The sequence below is a fragment of the Podarcis raffonei genome, chromosome 6, assembly GCF_027172205.1.
Source record: "Podarcis raffonei isolate rPodRaf1 chromosome 6, rPodRaf1.pri, whole genome shotgun sequence".
In the NCBI taxonomy this organism is placed as follows: Eukaryota; Metazoa; Chordata; class Lepidosauria; order Squamata; family Lacertidae; genus Podarcis; species Podarcis raffonei.
In genome coordinates this window covers 87,061,848-87,077,972 of record NC_070607.1, presented here as the reverse complement: position 1 = coordinate 87,077,972, position 16,125 = coordinate 87,061,848, and the positions used below count along the sequence as shown (strand labels likewise).

At 45.5% G+C, this 16,125-nt stretch overlaps 1 protein-coding gene across 4 annotated transcripts in view; it reads right to left on the bottom strand.

The window, feature by feature from the left end:
* Nucleotides 1-15,790, bottom strand: part of PHACTR3 (phosphatase and actin regulator 3) — a 207,507-nt gene extending 191,717 nt beyond the window's left edge. For 3 of the 4 annotated variants that reach the window (XM_053394402.1, XM_053394404.1, XM_053394403.1), the window contains exons 1-2: nucleotides 15,684-15,790; nucleotides 14,837-15,552 (exon numbers count right to left, since the gene is read on the bottom strand). In XM_053394402.1, coding sequence (XP_053250377.1) covers nucleotides 14,837-14,945 — 109 coding nt within the window. In that variant the 5' untranslated portion in view covers nucleotides 14,946-15,552; nucleotides 15,684-15,790. The remainder of the gene's footprint in view (nucleotides 1-14,836; nucleotides 15,553-15,683) is intronic. The other variant, XM_053394405.1, reaches the window with a different exon arrangement.
* Between the last annotated feature and the right edge of the window lie 335 nt (nucleotides 15,791-16,125).

Genomic DNA, 16,125 nt, shown 5'->3' with positions numbered 1-16,125 from the left:
TCACGAAGAGTCGGACACGACTAAATGACTAAACAACAACTAAGGACTAAGAACAAGATGGACATATTAATGGCACTGGAAAACCTCCATAGAATTATTTTTTATTGGTTCCTGAAGTCCAGTGTGTGTGGTATATGAATTAATCCTACTGGGCCAAACCACTTTGTATACAATTTGTCTTCCCTTGCTCAGAAGACAAGATCAGATGCCTCTTGATTAAGATCATCTCTGTGAAATATTTATGTAGATCCAAACATTTAAGCTATTGACTTCTTTCATGTAGTTAAATGATGCGATCCCAAGGGCACATATAAATTGGGTATGCATTATGTGCAATAAATCACCTTGAATTTTCAAGCAAACAAAAACCCGAAAACAATCAGCGGTGAACTTAATGGGCACTGAGGATCCTCCTTGTTATTATTTAAGCTTAAGTTAGACAGGATGTAATTCAAAGCTCTCTGTTTGAGCTGTACTTAGTTGCTGCTATTTACAAGACAGGCATTTTCAAGCGCCCGGGATTATTAATTCTAGATATTAATTGCATGCTGCAAAACCGACAATTTGGTCAGAAACAATGGAGCAAACACTGTAGATAAATAAACTCGGAAGCCCATTAGCTGCTGCCATACTAATGGGCCATTGTGCATATTGGCTTTCAGAGCTAAAGGTTGGGACAAATTAATATTATATCTACTTAACTAATTACGCATGTAAACAGTTTACAGCTCCTTGAAGAAAGCAGTATGAGAAAACACTTAGCAGTTGTTCCGCCAGCTGGATTTTCAAATGCTGCACAAGCATTAATTGACTCCCCACCGCCAGTGTGCTTTCACTGATGTCCAGAACCTAATTTATAAATAGATTTTATGATATGCTTTCTCTGTACCCAACAGGTACATGAAATCAAACAATGTTGCCCATCAGTTGTTGCATGCATTTTAATGTAACCTGAGTTGAAGAACGTGTCTTACAAGACAATCCTATATGTCTTTGCTCAGAAGTAAGTCCCACTGAGTTCACTTGGGCATACTCACGTGTAAATGTGTATAAGATTGCAGCCTTAATTATTTTATCCCCCCCCCCACAAATGTGGCTTTGCATTGAATAGTTTAATTTTAGAGTGGAAAATTCCAGAGACAATAAACCAGCAACAAAGCCTATCTCTCTATTTTTCTTTTTACAAGAGTGAGCTCTGATCATGTTATGACTCCCTTAAATCCTGTCTGTGTCTGGATACATGTGCAAATGCTTCAGTGAATGAGAAATATACAGTGGTACCTCTAGTTGCAGACACGATCTGTTCCGGGGTGCCATTTGCACCCTGAAAAGACCTCAACTAGAGCAGCGCTTCTGGGTAAGCGCGAAGCACAATAGAGCGCTTCTGCACATGTGTGAAATGCGCAGAACACTTCTGCGGATGCGCGAAGCATGCAGAACGCTTCTGCGTGTGCGCGCGTAGTGAACCCCAGAAGTATACACTTCTGGGTTTACCGCATTCACAAGCCGAAAAAGACGCTACATGAACCTAACGTAACATGAGGTATAACTGTATCTGATCAGGTCCCAAACAGATTGGCCAAATGCAAGACTCCAGACGCAGTTCAAAAGTTTGTGGGTCTGTCCAATAAGACATGTCTTAGGATCTTCAACCAATAAGCTCTGGGGCAGTTCAGTTGGTAGAGCATGAGATTCTGAATCTCAGGGCTGTGGGTTCAAGCCCCACTTTGGGGGGAAGTTTCCTGCATTGCAGGGGATTCAACTAGATCAGCAGTTCTCAACCTGTGGGTCCCCAGATGTTGTTGGACTACAACTCCCATCATCCCTGAGCTCTGGCCTTGCTAGCTAGGGGTGATGAGAGTTGTGGTTCAACATCTGGGGACCCACAGGTTGAGAAAGGCTGGAGTAGATGATCCTAGTGGTACCCCCAACTCTATGATAGGGCTGCCTTTACCATAGTAACACAGGAAATTGCCTTATACTGAATCAGACCATTGGTCCATCGAGCTGCTAGCCCTGTTTGTTACCATTGTTGCGCTGCTGCTTATGAGCTACTTCACTCCCCAGCTCCTTCTGCTTCCTCTTTTCTGGATATAAGTCGCATCCCAACCAATCAGGGATCCTGCAGGAAGCAGCGTAGTGTGATGACACTGCATAGCTAGTCAGATTTAGCTATGTGAGACCACTGAGGTCAAGCATAGGGAATCAAGAGTGAGGGCAATGTAAATGAGCAGTCAAACATTATTGCTAGGTGTGCTGGAAAATAATCAAAGAATGGAGGCATTTTTTTTCAGAACAACTAAAAATATTCACATGGGGATGCACTAGTGAATAGTTTCAGCTGAGCTTGCACCCTCCAATGTGACTGCCATCCACGCAGAAAATGCAAACCCGAACACTAATCTTCAATATATAACAATTTCAAGAACCGCTTCTAGAATGTACACTGTGTCACAGCCCTGAGAACAAAGCATCTTTCATTTACTGTTTATTCCTTGCCAGGGTTGAGTCTTTCCAAGATCTGACTGAAGAAGTTGTATGCACAGCAGCGGGGGCAGGAGAGGTTGCGGAAACATTTGCATGCAGAGCCCAAACATCATCTGCTCTTTATCATCCCTGTTTGGCACAAAAAGGGGACACAGTGCATTTGTCTTCGTGGAGGGCACTCTGGCATCTGTGGCATTGTACTGCAGCTGAAGGGTGCAATGAGAAGAAAAGTTATTGTGTCACACTAGTCGTGATTGCACACTTACAGACAGCAGTATCTAGTTGCAGGGAGAAGCCATCAGTATATGAGTAAACATGGAATATTGCAGGCATGTCCGGGAAACCCACACCAAAAAAAGCTCAACAACTTCTGTGTCCGGATGTTCACTTCTTGAAATATGGCAATCCTAGTTGGGTTGAAGGTTTTCCGCATGTGGGTGTTCACTATGAGAACAGGATGCCTGATCCAGCAGGCTCTTCTCATCTTCTTATGGACTCACAGAGAAAATGTTATGCTGTTAGTAAGACTGTGAGCTTTGTGGCTCAATCCACTGTATTCCATGAGATTAGCCCCAGGTAAGGGTGTACAGAGGGACACAGGTGGTGCTGTGGGTTAAACCACAGAGCCTAGGACTTGCCGATCAGAAGGTTGGCGGTTCGAATCCCTGCGACGGGGTGAGCTCCCGTTGCTCGGTCCCTGCTCCTGCCATCCTTATAAATAGGTACCACTCGGGCAGGAAGGTAAACGGTGTTTCTGTGCGCTGCTCTGGTTCGCCAGAAGTGGCTTAGTCATGCTGGCCACATGACCCGGAAGCTGTACACCAGCTTCCTCGGCCAATAAAGTGAGATGAGCGCCGCAACCCCAGAGTCAGCCATGACTGGACCTAACAGTCAGGGGTCCCTTTACCTAAGGGTGTACAGCAGAGGCAGCCAATCTGGCACCCTCCAGATCCTGTTGAACTCCAATTCCCATCACCCCTGAATAGCATGGTAAATAGTCAGGGATGATGGGAGTTGTAGTCCAACAGGATCTTGAGGGCACCACATTGGTTTACGTACTGTATCAGATTGCAGTCTTAATAGGCTGGCTATTACCTGAGCAAAGTAATTTATTGAACATATGTATTTATTAATCAACATACCGCAAAATCACCCTTATGCAATTGTTTTAGTAGAAAGAGATATATATACACACACAAACTGTATTGGATTTGAAATTGCTTTTATATATAAAACTGCTTTAGATATGTTTTTATTGTTAAATCACTTCAAGATGTTGTATACAAATTGACTCAGAAATGGGGTTAAATAAAAATCAAGCAAATTCTTTTGAACTATGCAAATGGTAGGGGGCGTTTGTACTTACACAACTATTTTTTTGGCTTAAAAACATAGAAGCATAGAATTGTAGAGTTGGAAGAGCATGGAGGGCCATTCCTGCAATGCAGGAATCTTAGCCAAACATCCAAGACAAATGGCTATCCAATCTCTGCTTAAAAGCCACCAATGAAGCAGAGTCTATCACCTTCTGAGGGAGTCTGCCCCACTGTCAAACAGTTCTTACTGCCAGAGATTTCTTCCTGGTGTATAGCTGGAATCTCCTTTCTTGTAACTTGAAGCCATTGGTCTGGGTCCTACCCTCCAGAGCAGGAGAAAACAAGCTTGCTCTTTAGATATTGGAAGATAGCTATCATACCTACTTTCAGTCTCCTCTGTTCCAGGCTAAATATACCCAACTCCCTCAACCATTCCTCATAAGGCTTGGTTTTCAGACCCTTTATCATCTTGGTTGCCTTCCTCTGCACATGTTCCAACTTGTCAACATCCTTCTTAAACTGTGGTGCCCAGAACTGGACACAGGACTCCAGGTGGGGTCTGACCAAGGCAGAATAGAGTGGGATTGTTACTTCCCTTGATGGGGACACTATACTTCTGTTGATGCAGCCTAGTGTCCTAGGAGTACTTTAATGCTGATTAGTTAGCACTATATATTATCAGTTCCAGTCAGAACATACAGAACAGATGTTCTCCACCATGAAACTCTCCACCTACCGTGATAACACCATTTAGCTGAATTACCTTTGCTAATATCGAGATATTAGCATTAAAGCCACAGCCGTTACTGAATCCCAGTCGTATCAAAAAGCAATTAAATGCCTTTCCAGCATCTCCTCAAGGGGAAAAAATGATAATGTGGGTCTTCTGATGGCTCCAGGGATGAAGGAGTTTTTATTTAATCGTATTATACAGTTTCCAGTGGATTTCTGCTCCCAAGCCGACATTAAATTAAAGTGGCTAGTGGAATCCCTCTTATGTGGAAGGATCAGAATGCATGCCGGGATTCAGCTGTGTGTCTGGATTCCAGATGTTGAATTCTGGGCATGCTGCAAGGAGAGATGCTTTGACATCACAGCATGAAAGCTACCAAAGTGAGAATACTTACCATGAGAAAATCATCTGTGTAGATGACGAGAAGTTCATCAGTTGACGCTCATCTAATGATGACCTCCATGCATGAATGGACCATCATAGTCCTAGCATTATAGGAATTTCTTACGACATCCCAGCACCCCAGATACAGTGCAGACTTTCAGATGTTTGTCATTGGGAGCTGCTTCATATGTACAAGTGCATTGTTTGATGACCAAATCGCCAACTAATATTCTGCATGTGAAGGTGGCAGCCCTTGATAGTATTATCCTCCCTGAATTTGTCTATTTTTCTTTAAAAAACAGCTATCCAAGTTGGTAGTCATCACTACATCTCATGCAAGTAGGGACACAGGTGGCGCTGTGGTCTAAACCAGTGAACCACTAAACCAACCGCTTGCTGATCGGAAGGTTGGCGGTTCGAATCCCCATGATGGGGTGAGCTCCCGTTGCTCTGTCCCTGGTCCTGCCAACCTAGCAGTTCGAAAGCATACCAGTGTGAGTAAATAAATAGGTACCACTGCGGTGGGAAGGTAAATGGCATTTCCATGCACTAAGGGTTCCATCACAGTGTCCCGTTGTGCCAGAAGCAGTTTAGTCATGCTGGCCACATGACCCAGAAAGCTGTCTGTGGACAAATGCCGGTTCCCTCGGCCTGAAAGCAAGATGAGCGCAGCAACCCCATAGTCACCTTCGACTGGACTTAACCAGGGGTCCTTTGCGTTTTACCTTGCCTATCATGCAAGCAAATGCCATAGTTTAACTGTGTACTGTGCAAAAAAGTCATTGGATGGCCCCAAGTCCTAGTATTATGAAAGAGGCAGAAAGATGCTATGTGCCCTTTCTCCATGCCATGCATAACCTTATGCACCTCTATCATTTGCTGTTTTTGTAAAATAAAGCACTGAACATGTTGTAACCTTTCCTCATAGAGCAGCAGCTCCATCCCCTTGCTCTTTTTGATTGCCTCTTTCCAGCACTACAGGAATCTCAACTAAAGAATCCCTGACTGATGGCCATCCAACCTCTGCTTTAAAATCTCCAGGGAAGGGGAGTCCACAAACTCCCAAGGGAGAACGTTCCACTCACAAACAGCACCTACTGTCAGAATGTTCTTCCCCATGTTTTGCCGGAACCTCCTTTCTGGTAACTTGAAGCCATTGGTTCAAGTCCTACCCTCCAGAGCAGGAGAAAACAAGCTTGTTCTCTCTTCCATGTGGAAGCCCTTGAGATATTGGGAGATGGCTATCATATCTCCTCTCCTCTGTTCCAAACCAAACCAAACCATCCTCTGTACACATTCCAGCTTGTCAACATCCTTCTTAAAGTTCTAAATATCTTAAATATTCTCTTAAATACTATTAAATATCCTCTTTGAGGGCAGGCAACCAAAACCTTACACAGAACTGTGGCCATGACTAGCCACCTTAGGAGGAGAATACACAGTACGATACACTTCCGGCGGGTAGGGAGATGGACATAGCCTCCAAAGGTGAAGAAATGCTTGTTATCAGATTCGGTTATCTTAGCCACAGGATCTACAGCAAATTATTATTTTACAACTAAGAACAACTTAAGGAACACATTAGGAACACAAATTAAGGGGCATGATTTAATTTTCTAGAATTCGTCTACTGATCAAAGGTTGGCTTCTGTTTAATCTCTCCCTGCTGCCATTTCTCATTTCTGGTTTTTTCCAGCCCATTTCATGCCATTTTGTGATTGAACCAGAAGGTTTCTGGGCTCTTATCCCAGCTGATCCCAATGACTCAACTGTGTGTGACTTTGGGCAATTCGTAGAATTTCCGTGTGAGTGTCAAGGTCAACTCAGCCATGAAGCTGGAGGAAATGCAGGGCCTTGCAAAAAGGCAAAAATTTGCATCAGGACGTAATCCCGCTGTACTAAATATACGGAAAACCATGAGATTGCATCCTCTTGTTTGAATGTCATTAAAAGGCCAAAAGCACATGTCAAACACACACACAAAGGCTTGCAGCTGTAGTTCAACCGCCTTTCTTGAGGACTCAATTCTGGAAGGGGTTGAGTGGGAGTGAAGAAGCAGCGGGAGGGAAGGGGTGTTTAATTATTTTCCCACCCACAATTTGCTGGGCTAAATTGCTCCCCCACAGCAGCTTTTCTCCCTGGGAAGTCTCAAATGCATGTATGAGAAGGAAAACGTGTTTGAAATCTTAGTGGGGGAGCCATTTCAGGGATGATTTGCAGTAGGAAACAGCAGGAAAATGGGTTAAGTACTTCCTCCTCATGCTGCTTCTCTGCTCTCAAACAGTCCCTTGTGAAGTGGACATTAAAGTCAGGCCCATTTGCATGTAACATATAGTTTGATCCTTATTGGCTCCTGCCTAAAACTAGACCATAAAGGATACAATTGGATGCTCAAGGTCAAAAAGAAAAATCCCAATGCCTTTCCTAAACTGCAATGGGAAGTTGCCTTGGCTTATATCAATGGTCAAAACAATGTTTAATCTAGATCAGTATTGTCTACATTGGCCTTCTTCAACCTTTGTGCTCCAAATGATGTTAGACTACAACTGCCATCATTCTTGACCATTGCCTAAGCTGATTGGGGATGATGAGATTTGGAATCCAACAATGAATGGAGACCCAAGCTTGAAGAAGGTTCGCTAAACTTCAGGTTCTTTGGACAACAGTCCCCAACACCTTCTCTCCAGCTTTCCAGGCAGGAGTTTCCCCACCTTTCTAAAGATGACAGGAATTGAATTGGAAACTCTTTTCATGCAAAGCATACTACTGAGCTGCAAACCCTCCACAAAGAAATTATGCTTCATGTACCATAAAGTAACATTGCCATGATTCAGAGAACTCTTTCCCCTTGAGCCCACACCTTGAGACAATTAAAGAGTTGTAGCTTATATGAGAGACACCAGATCTACTGCAACATATTCCATTTCCACGTGGAAGCTGTAATACCTCGCACCTACATAGTTCACAGTCAACATTGCCACATGGTTGAATTCAGAGCTGGCGTGGAAAGCCTTCCATCTGATCAGCCCCTGCCACATCAAATTGTTTACAAATGGTCACGGTTCCATGTGGAGTCGAACATGAGCCAAAGCACTGTTTGGCAGTGCTCACATGGGTAGGACAAGACTGCCTAAGAAGAGCCCTGATGAATCACCAGAATTGGGGGTCTTCATAAGAATGTGACTGTGGCTACATTCACATCATACCTTTGTGGGAATGTTCAGGGATGCAGGAGAGGATATATTGTTTGATTATAGCATTGGCTCCCAGTACGTTTCCGAGCACGATTCAAAGTGTTGGTGCTGACCTTTAAAGCCCTAAACGGCCTCGGTCCTGTATACCTGAAGGAGCGTCTCCACCCCCATCGTTCAGCCCGGACACTGAGATCCAGCGCCGAGGGCCTTCTGGCGGTTCCCTCATTGCGAGAAGTGAGGCTACAGGGAACCAGACAGAGGGCCTTCTCGGTAGTGGCACCCGCCCTGTGGAACGCCCTCCCATCAGATGTCAAAGAGATAAATAATTACCTGACATTCAGAAGACATCTTAAGGCAGCCCTGTTCAGGGAAGTTTTTAATATGTAACGCTGTACTGTTTTTAACACTGATTGGGAGCCACCCAGAGTGGCTGGGGAAACTCAGCCAGATGGGCGGGGTATAAATAATAAATTATTATTATTATTATTATTATTATTATTATTATTATTATTATTTCCAACTTGTGTTAACAAGTTCTACAATTTAGCAGAGTAACATTCCCCTTTTAAACTCACAGCGGATGCGTTTGCTCAGGCTCGCTAAAGCCTCTATAATAACTGTTCTGGTATTTTCCCCTTATTCCCTCATAAAAGATAAGACACGACACAGTCTTCTATAAAAGTATAAAAAGAGTTTACTCACATTCTGTTCACAATCAGATCCCAGAAGGCAGACTTAGCTTAGAAAAGTAACATACACCTGGAAACTATCTCATAAGAAGACAGTCCCTTTGTCCTCTCTTGGCTGAGAGCATCTTTGGCTAAGCAGATGTTGCTTCTTCAATGCATGTAGTCATAGAGAGAGAGAGATGGCTGTCCTGCCATGTGCTTTTGTTGTTACCTGCACAGGTGAGGCCACGCCCACCTCTAGTCGCATGCAGAGGAAGTCTGTCCCAGCCCAGAAGGAAACAGGAAGTTTACCTGCTGGCTGGACAAACATTCCTCCCCATATGTAAACATGTTCACTCTAGGAATGTTGTACTTGACTGCTCTTGTGTTTCACATCCCACAACCTTTAAAGCACCATGATGCCACTTTAAACAGTCATGGTTTCCCCCAAAGAATTCTGGGAGCTGTAGTTGGTTAAGGGTGCCAAGAGTTGGTAAGAAGCTGCTGTTCCCAGAGCTACAATTCTCAGAGTTCCTAGCTGCATTTCAGTGGTAAAGCACATGCATTCAGCAATTACTTGGCCTTTTCCTTATGATATAGTGAGTTAGGAACAGCAGAACCTGCCTTTATACCAAGTCAGACCAGAAGTCCATCATGGTCCATCTAGGTCAATGTCATCAACACTTGACTGGCAATGGCTCTCCAGACAGGATTTTTTTCCTGTTCTGCCTGGACATGCCAGGGATTGAAGCTGGGATCATCTAGGACTCTTCGCCAGAAGGTTATGTTTTCGTATAGGGGCTGAGGGGGAACCAAGAGCCTCTGCTGAAGTTGTAATCACTGGCTGAGGTCAGGACTGTATTGTGATCATCAATGTCACGCACCAGGAGGGAACATGGGGGAAATTACCATGACAAAATGCAAAGGCAATTTCTTTTTGGCTGAACAAAGCGAAGCAGAATGTTTTGAATCTCAAAGCTATTGTGTGGGACAAATACTTTTCTTTAAATGAAAAGAGAGAGCCTGGTTTAGAGAATAAAATGAAAATGGTATTGGAGATAAAAGAGCATAAGAATATCTGAACAAGCGACCAAGGTCCTCACCCGCAGCCTGTTTTCAACAGCAGCCAGCTAGAAGCTACAGCAAAGCTAGGAAGCATCAGTCCTCCACTGTTGTTTGTTCCCAGCTTTTGGTATTCAGATAGACTGCTGCTGAACATGGAACTTCAATTTCGCTGCCAAGCATAATTGCCTTTCAGAGTCCTATCCTCAATAAATTTCTCCAATCCTTTTTTTAAAAATACCTAAGTTTGTGATCTTCAACATGTTCTTTCGGTAGCAAATTCCAAGAGTCAGTTAGGCCTATGCAAAATTACTTTTTTTTTTGTTTTGGTCTGCACTGACCCTACTGCCATAGGATCACAGGAACTGCCTTCCTCTTGAGTCAAACCATTGGTCTCATTATCTCTGTAGCTCATTATTGTCTACCTGCCTATCCAGGATCTCTGTCAGGAGTTTATCCCAGTTCTACCCAGGGATTGAACCCACACATGCAAAACAGGTGCTTTAACACCATTAGCCACCCCCACCCCCAATTCTTGCCTTAATGTTGTTACCGTTCATTGCTTTTATGCTTCACCTTCTCCAAGAGGAGTCTCAGGTCAGCTTAACAGCCCTAATTAAAGCCTCTCAAAAACAGCCGCACATTCTACACAACCAAATAATCAATTGAAATCACAATGAAACAACATCAGCTTTAGAAAACAGCAGCAGAACACGACATGCTCTCTCTTGCCGCACTGAACACTTAGCCACCAGGTGCCTGGCAAAATAAGTATGTTTCTAGACAATGTCAAGATGTCACCAGGGCGAGACGACCTGATCTCAGCTGGCAAAGACAGGGAGCCACCACTGAGAAGGCCCTGTTCTGCCTCACTGCCCACTTTTCAACATAAAACAATTAAATCACCAAGTATAACTCGAAGCACAAACATACACAATGGAGAGCCTGCTGAGTCAAGCCAAGAGCCCATCTAGAGTAACATCCTGTTCTCACAGTGGCCAAGCAAGTGCCCACAGGATGTCCACAAGCAGGAGAGAAGCACAACAGCACTCTTCCTATTTGTGATTTCCAGCAACTGGGGAAATCAGATAACTTCCCCACTACATGTCAAAGACTGTTGTGAGCAGATGCATCTTTAATTGGCACTTGGAAGGCATCAGAGAAAGTGATAAGTGGACTTCCCCAGAGAGGATGTTCCACATACAGGACTCTAGAGGGGAAAGAAGGGCACTTATGGCATTACTGCCCCATAGACCATTGCCATTGATGGGACCATGAGCAATTGGGACCACAAGCAAACGTGTGCCCTACATTTTCATACACTCAAGCACCCTATAGGTAAGAAAGGTACTTTCAGTCTTCGGTTATTTTGGCCGGCCATTTTTCTTCTTTCTCCATATACTTTTGAAGATGGAAGGAACAGAATTGTAAGCAACTATTGCTCCCATTGTTCCAACAGTTGCAAGTATTCTTTTGCCATCAAGTCAACGTATCTGCTAATGAGGAACTTGGATAAGCAAAGCAGGATGTGGTGCCGCAGACAATACAGTCCTCATGGTGTGGACACACAAGAGCGTTCTAGCCCCCTACTACTAGCATCTGAAACTGCACTTTGAAACAAAATTCTTTTAAGGCAGTCTTGAGCTCCAATGAGATGAGTGCAGCCTCCATGAAGGAGAGTGTGGTTGATTGCACACATTAACTTACATGGGATTTTACTGATTTCATGTTAGATTAGATGGATGGCAGAATGCAAACCGCTCCTGAAATTACAAAACACTGTAAAATTGCTTGAGTGTAAATCCTATTGACCTCAGTGTATGAACTCTTAAACCGAGGTGTGAAGGTTGTATTCTTAGTCAATTTCCCAATAAGCCTATGCAAATCACAGAAATTATGGAAGAGAAGACAAAACTGGCATTTACCGGTATATAATGATATTCATTCGTAATTTATTGCAAATCGTTGTTTAAAGTTATGTGTGTTTTATTCCGTATATTATGGGGTGTTGCTTGTTGCTTTATTGTTTTGATCACGGATGCCTAGAGTTCGTTTAAACATCATTTTCTTTAGGAAAAGCAACACAAAATAAGTTAATATTTTGGGGCAAAAAAAATGATCTTCTTTCAGGCAAATAAAAAAAATGCATTTCCTCAAACAGATCTGTCCTTTAAAAAAGAAAAAAAAATCACACATACAGCCTATCTGTTTGCCAGCCTGCCAACACTGCTTTTCATTACCTAGAAACAGGCAAGAAGTGAGTGAAATTGAAATTAAGGGAATGTATGATTTCTGCAGCCTTCAGATGTGAAAGCACACAAATGAACATTCCTCTCATTCAGACACTATTGTCCCTTAGGGGGAAAGGCTAGCACTTTGTGCTAGTGACAGCCTTTGTTCCCATGACCTGGGATATATCAGCGTGGTTAGGCAGGAAAGATTCATCAGCTGTTCTCATTATTCCCTTAAAAAAATCTGTTTCCAGAGCAACAAGGATCCTCAATTATTAGACTGTGTAAAATGAAGCTTAAAGCCACTCAGTCCTCATTATTAACATGTTTGCATATTCTGGCAGGCGGTGCCATCAGACAGATGGAATGACCATCATGAAAAGGAGAAGACAAATAAGAGAGAACGACTCCAGCATGTGCTGGTTTAAAACACTGTTTTGGAATGGCCCTCAAACAGGATTTACTCTCAGATATCAGTACATCAGGACAGGTCTATAGCTGAAACCTTGGCTTGGTGGGTGAGGGGAGAGATGGCATAAAGAGGTCTAGGAGGGGATTTACTTGCATTTTTATGTATGGGGGAGGGGGGAAGATGCTGTCTTAATGAGACACACTTGCTTTTAAAGCAGGTTTCCTGTTAATTTACTTTTCCTGGAAGTAATTGCACAATACCCCCAAAAAGCAACCTCTCAGTCAGTTTAAAGATTCAGAATATAAAGTTACCCATTAATTAAGGCAGTGGGGTAGACTATAAAATTGTGAGGGCAGGAATGTGTGGGTGTTGAGGAGAGTACTCAGAACACAACCAGGGTATATTAAGTGAAGGGGCATATTCTGATTTTATTTGTTTTAGTTTTTTGGAGGGGTCTGTGTCAAAGTCAGTGCCCCCTCCCACATATCCCTTAGTTACAGACTTCCATGGGAGATTTTTCTGAAGCCTGCAATGGAACAGTCACTGCCTCTGTTGTGTTCAGTCAAGACCCTAAGTCAACATCTCTTGCACAAAGAGCCCATGACACTCAGCCGTGGCTCCTTGTGGGTCCTGGGCTTCCCATCCAGCTGATTGTCATCTGAATTCTGCCACGAAAGCACCCTGTCAAGTTTGGTCCCGTTTTGTTGTGTGTGCATGTGTTTAATTTCACACCGGCCACAGGAAACGGCTCCCTTCCCAGAACCAACTGTTCTCGCAATTAACCCACCACCGCACACACACAAAATCCCAAACACAATCCCTTGCTGCTGCTGCTGCTGCTGCTGTGCTCCTTTGAGAACCCCAGTGTGTGAGTCACTGCTAGAAAGATTTTGCAATTCAGTGGAAAGAGTTTTATGCTTCAAAAGGAGGAGAAAGTGAAGGGGAGGGCTTGTTGGTGGTGAAAGCCTTCTTCTCTCACACTTATAAATAGAAAAATGGGGTTGCAGACGTCAAACTCCCCCACCTCCACTCCCAGCCTCTCTCCCTCTCTCTTTCAACACTCGCTGTTGTGTTTCCTACTTCTTGGTGTGTCCCGAAAATTGCTTTCTCGATGGGGTGGGCCAGAGGGTGGGATTGGTGACTTAATTATTACTCTGCTTGTTCCATCTCCATGGTGACTTCTCATGCCAACAGCTGATCCCCTCCCACTTTATGAGACAACCTTCTCTTTCTCTCTGTTGCAAGGGGCAAGTCAGGCACATGCCCAAGCTTTGATTAAATTGCCCAGGTAAATTAGGCTATGTGTGGTAACCGACAAAGATCAGCTTAAGCAACCCAGCTCCCATCCTGACTGCTTTCAGCTCTTGGATGTTCTCACAAGGAGCAGGCAGTGTTGATTTTAGCCGTTTTATTTTCAATGTGTTTGCATGCCTGTAGATTGAGAGGAGTGGGATGGGCTGGATGTCGTGTGGGGTGAAAGCGAGACAACAGAGCTTAGGCAACTTTCCAGGATAAAGCAGCTCTTGTCACTTTGGACCAAGCATCCCTCTCCAGTGATGGCACAAGGGAGAAGCCAGTCTCTTCCAACTGCAGGCAAAAAAAGCAGGGTGAACTACGGTAATATTATTGACTAGCGTCTTCCCAAGCAGGTGAACAGCAGCAGGTAACTGTCAGCCAGGTGGAGCCTGAGATCACCTGTTCTGAGTTTTTACTGCCTGAGAGGCCCAGCCATGACTGCTTGCCCTCTGATGCAGAACTCGTGCAGTTGGAAATCTGGTCTCTGCCAATGACTTCCTGAGCTGCCTTGGGCATGTCCCTTTCTCTCTGCCTCGCTTTATCATCTGTGAATAAGACAGCCTGTTTCAAGGAGGAAGGGGTACTGAGAGAGGACAGAGTATCCAAGGTTTAAGGAAGCCTGCTGCCCAGTAAGAGGGCGGCTGAAAAATTTCGGGGAAGAATCCTGGCTCTTTCCCCCTTGCCCTCCTCTGAAATGCTTCCTTCAGCTGGCAGAGGGGAGCGTTGCCCTTCCGAAGGGCCAGGATGGGGAGAATGCTCTCATGTAATCCTATTTACAGCTAAGCCTCTGCATCATTTCAGGACTTACTGCAGAGAATATGTTCCTAATTTCCTTCTGCCCTCCCTTCTCTGACAGGCTTATTGCCAGATTGGCAGATGCGAAGACACATAGACACACACCCATTCCCGATCTGTTTCCCTCTCCCTCTCTCTTCCCTGCCTCTACGACTCTCTCCCATTCCTCACCACCCAGCCCACATCCTCTGCTATACTGGGAGGAGGAGGAGGAGGGGCGGGGAAGAGAGAGAGAGAAAGTCCCGCTTGCATTTTTACCTTGCTGCTCCTCGGCTTCAGTCCCGGCGGTGTCCCCGAGGATGCTGGGGTCGCTTTGTGACCTGCCTCTGGGGAGAAAACAGCCAGTTCCTTCTTCTGATGCAGCCATGAGGGGGTGGGGAAGGGGAGGGAGGGGAGGGGGTGGGGAGGGGAGGGAGAGCAGATCTCAGAGGCCGGAGGAGGAGGAAGAGGAGGAGGAGGAGGGAGAGGCGCTCATGAAACCGGAGGCAGCCCAAGGTCACGACGGGGAAGGGGGTGACCCGCTGGGGATGGTGCAGAGCGCGCCTCTCTTCTCAGCCGGGGAGTCCCAGCAGCGGGAGCATGCTGGCAACCAGCCTCCTCCTGCAAGCGCCCCGATGCCAAGCAGTCCGCTGGCACCATCCAGATGCAGGGATGGGCGTCCCTCCCAGCGCCTGGGGGCTCCTAGGGCTCGGCGGGGCGCTGCAGAAGTTTCTTCCTGGGCATCTTCTCCTCCGAGTGGCGAAGGCTGGCTTCACGCTGCCTTGGTCAGAAGGAAGGCAAGGGGGATGGATGGCAGGTGAGGTGAAGGGAGGAGGTCGGAGTGAGCCAAGTCCTAGGCTCAGGAGGAGTCTCTTCCCATATCACGGCAGGCAGAGGAGAAAAGGCAGGCGAAAATAAAATAAAAAAGCACGCGCACCCACCCTCCTTGGAACTGCTTGCTGCTGCTGCTGCTGCTGCTCTTCTTCTTCGCGCATCTGTTGGGAAACAGAGGGATTCTCCCATCATGCCCTGCGAGAGTAGGTGTGACATCACCGGGGATGGGGGGAGAAGGAGAGGGGGGGGGAGAGGAGGGAGGAGGAGGGGTCGTGGGTGGGAGAGAGCTTACCTGCACTGCACAAAAGAGGAGGAAGGAAGGAAAGGAATGGGGAGCAGCAGGTGTGCGCGAGAGGCGGAGGCCTCCTGCCTGCTCCGACCCGACACCTTCATACGCCCCTGAAGAGGAGGGAGAGGCGAGGCGAGGCTGGTGGAGATCCTGGTGGCAAGACGCAAGAGCAGCCTGCGCTTCAGACTTCATGGCACACGCACGTTCCGGCACACATGGTCGCGGCGGTGCGGGCCATGCGTTTCCCTTGCCTAGACTTTTTCTAGCCCCAGGCAGGGGGTGAAGGGGTGTGTGTGTGTGTGTTTTTTGGTAAGGATCCTGTGGAACTGGAAAGGAAGAGATGTCTAGCATCCAGGGAGCTGCCTGATACGGAGTCAAACCGAGAAGCTCAGTATTGCCTACACTGAGTGACAGCTGCTGTCCAGTTTTTCAGGCAGTTTTTCAG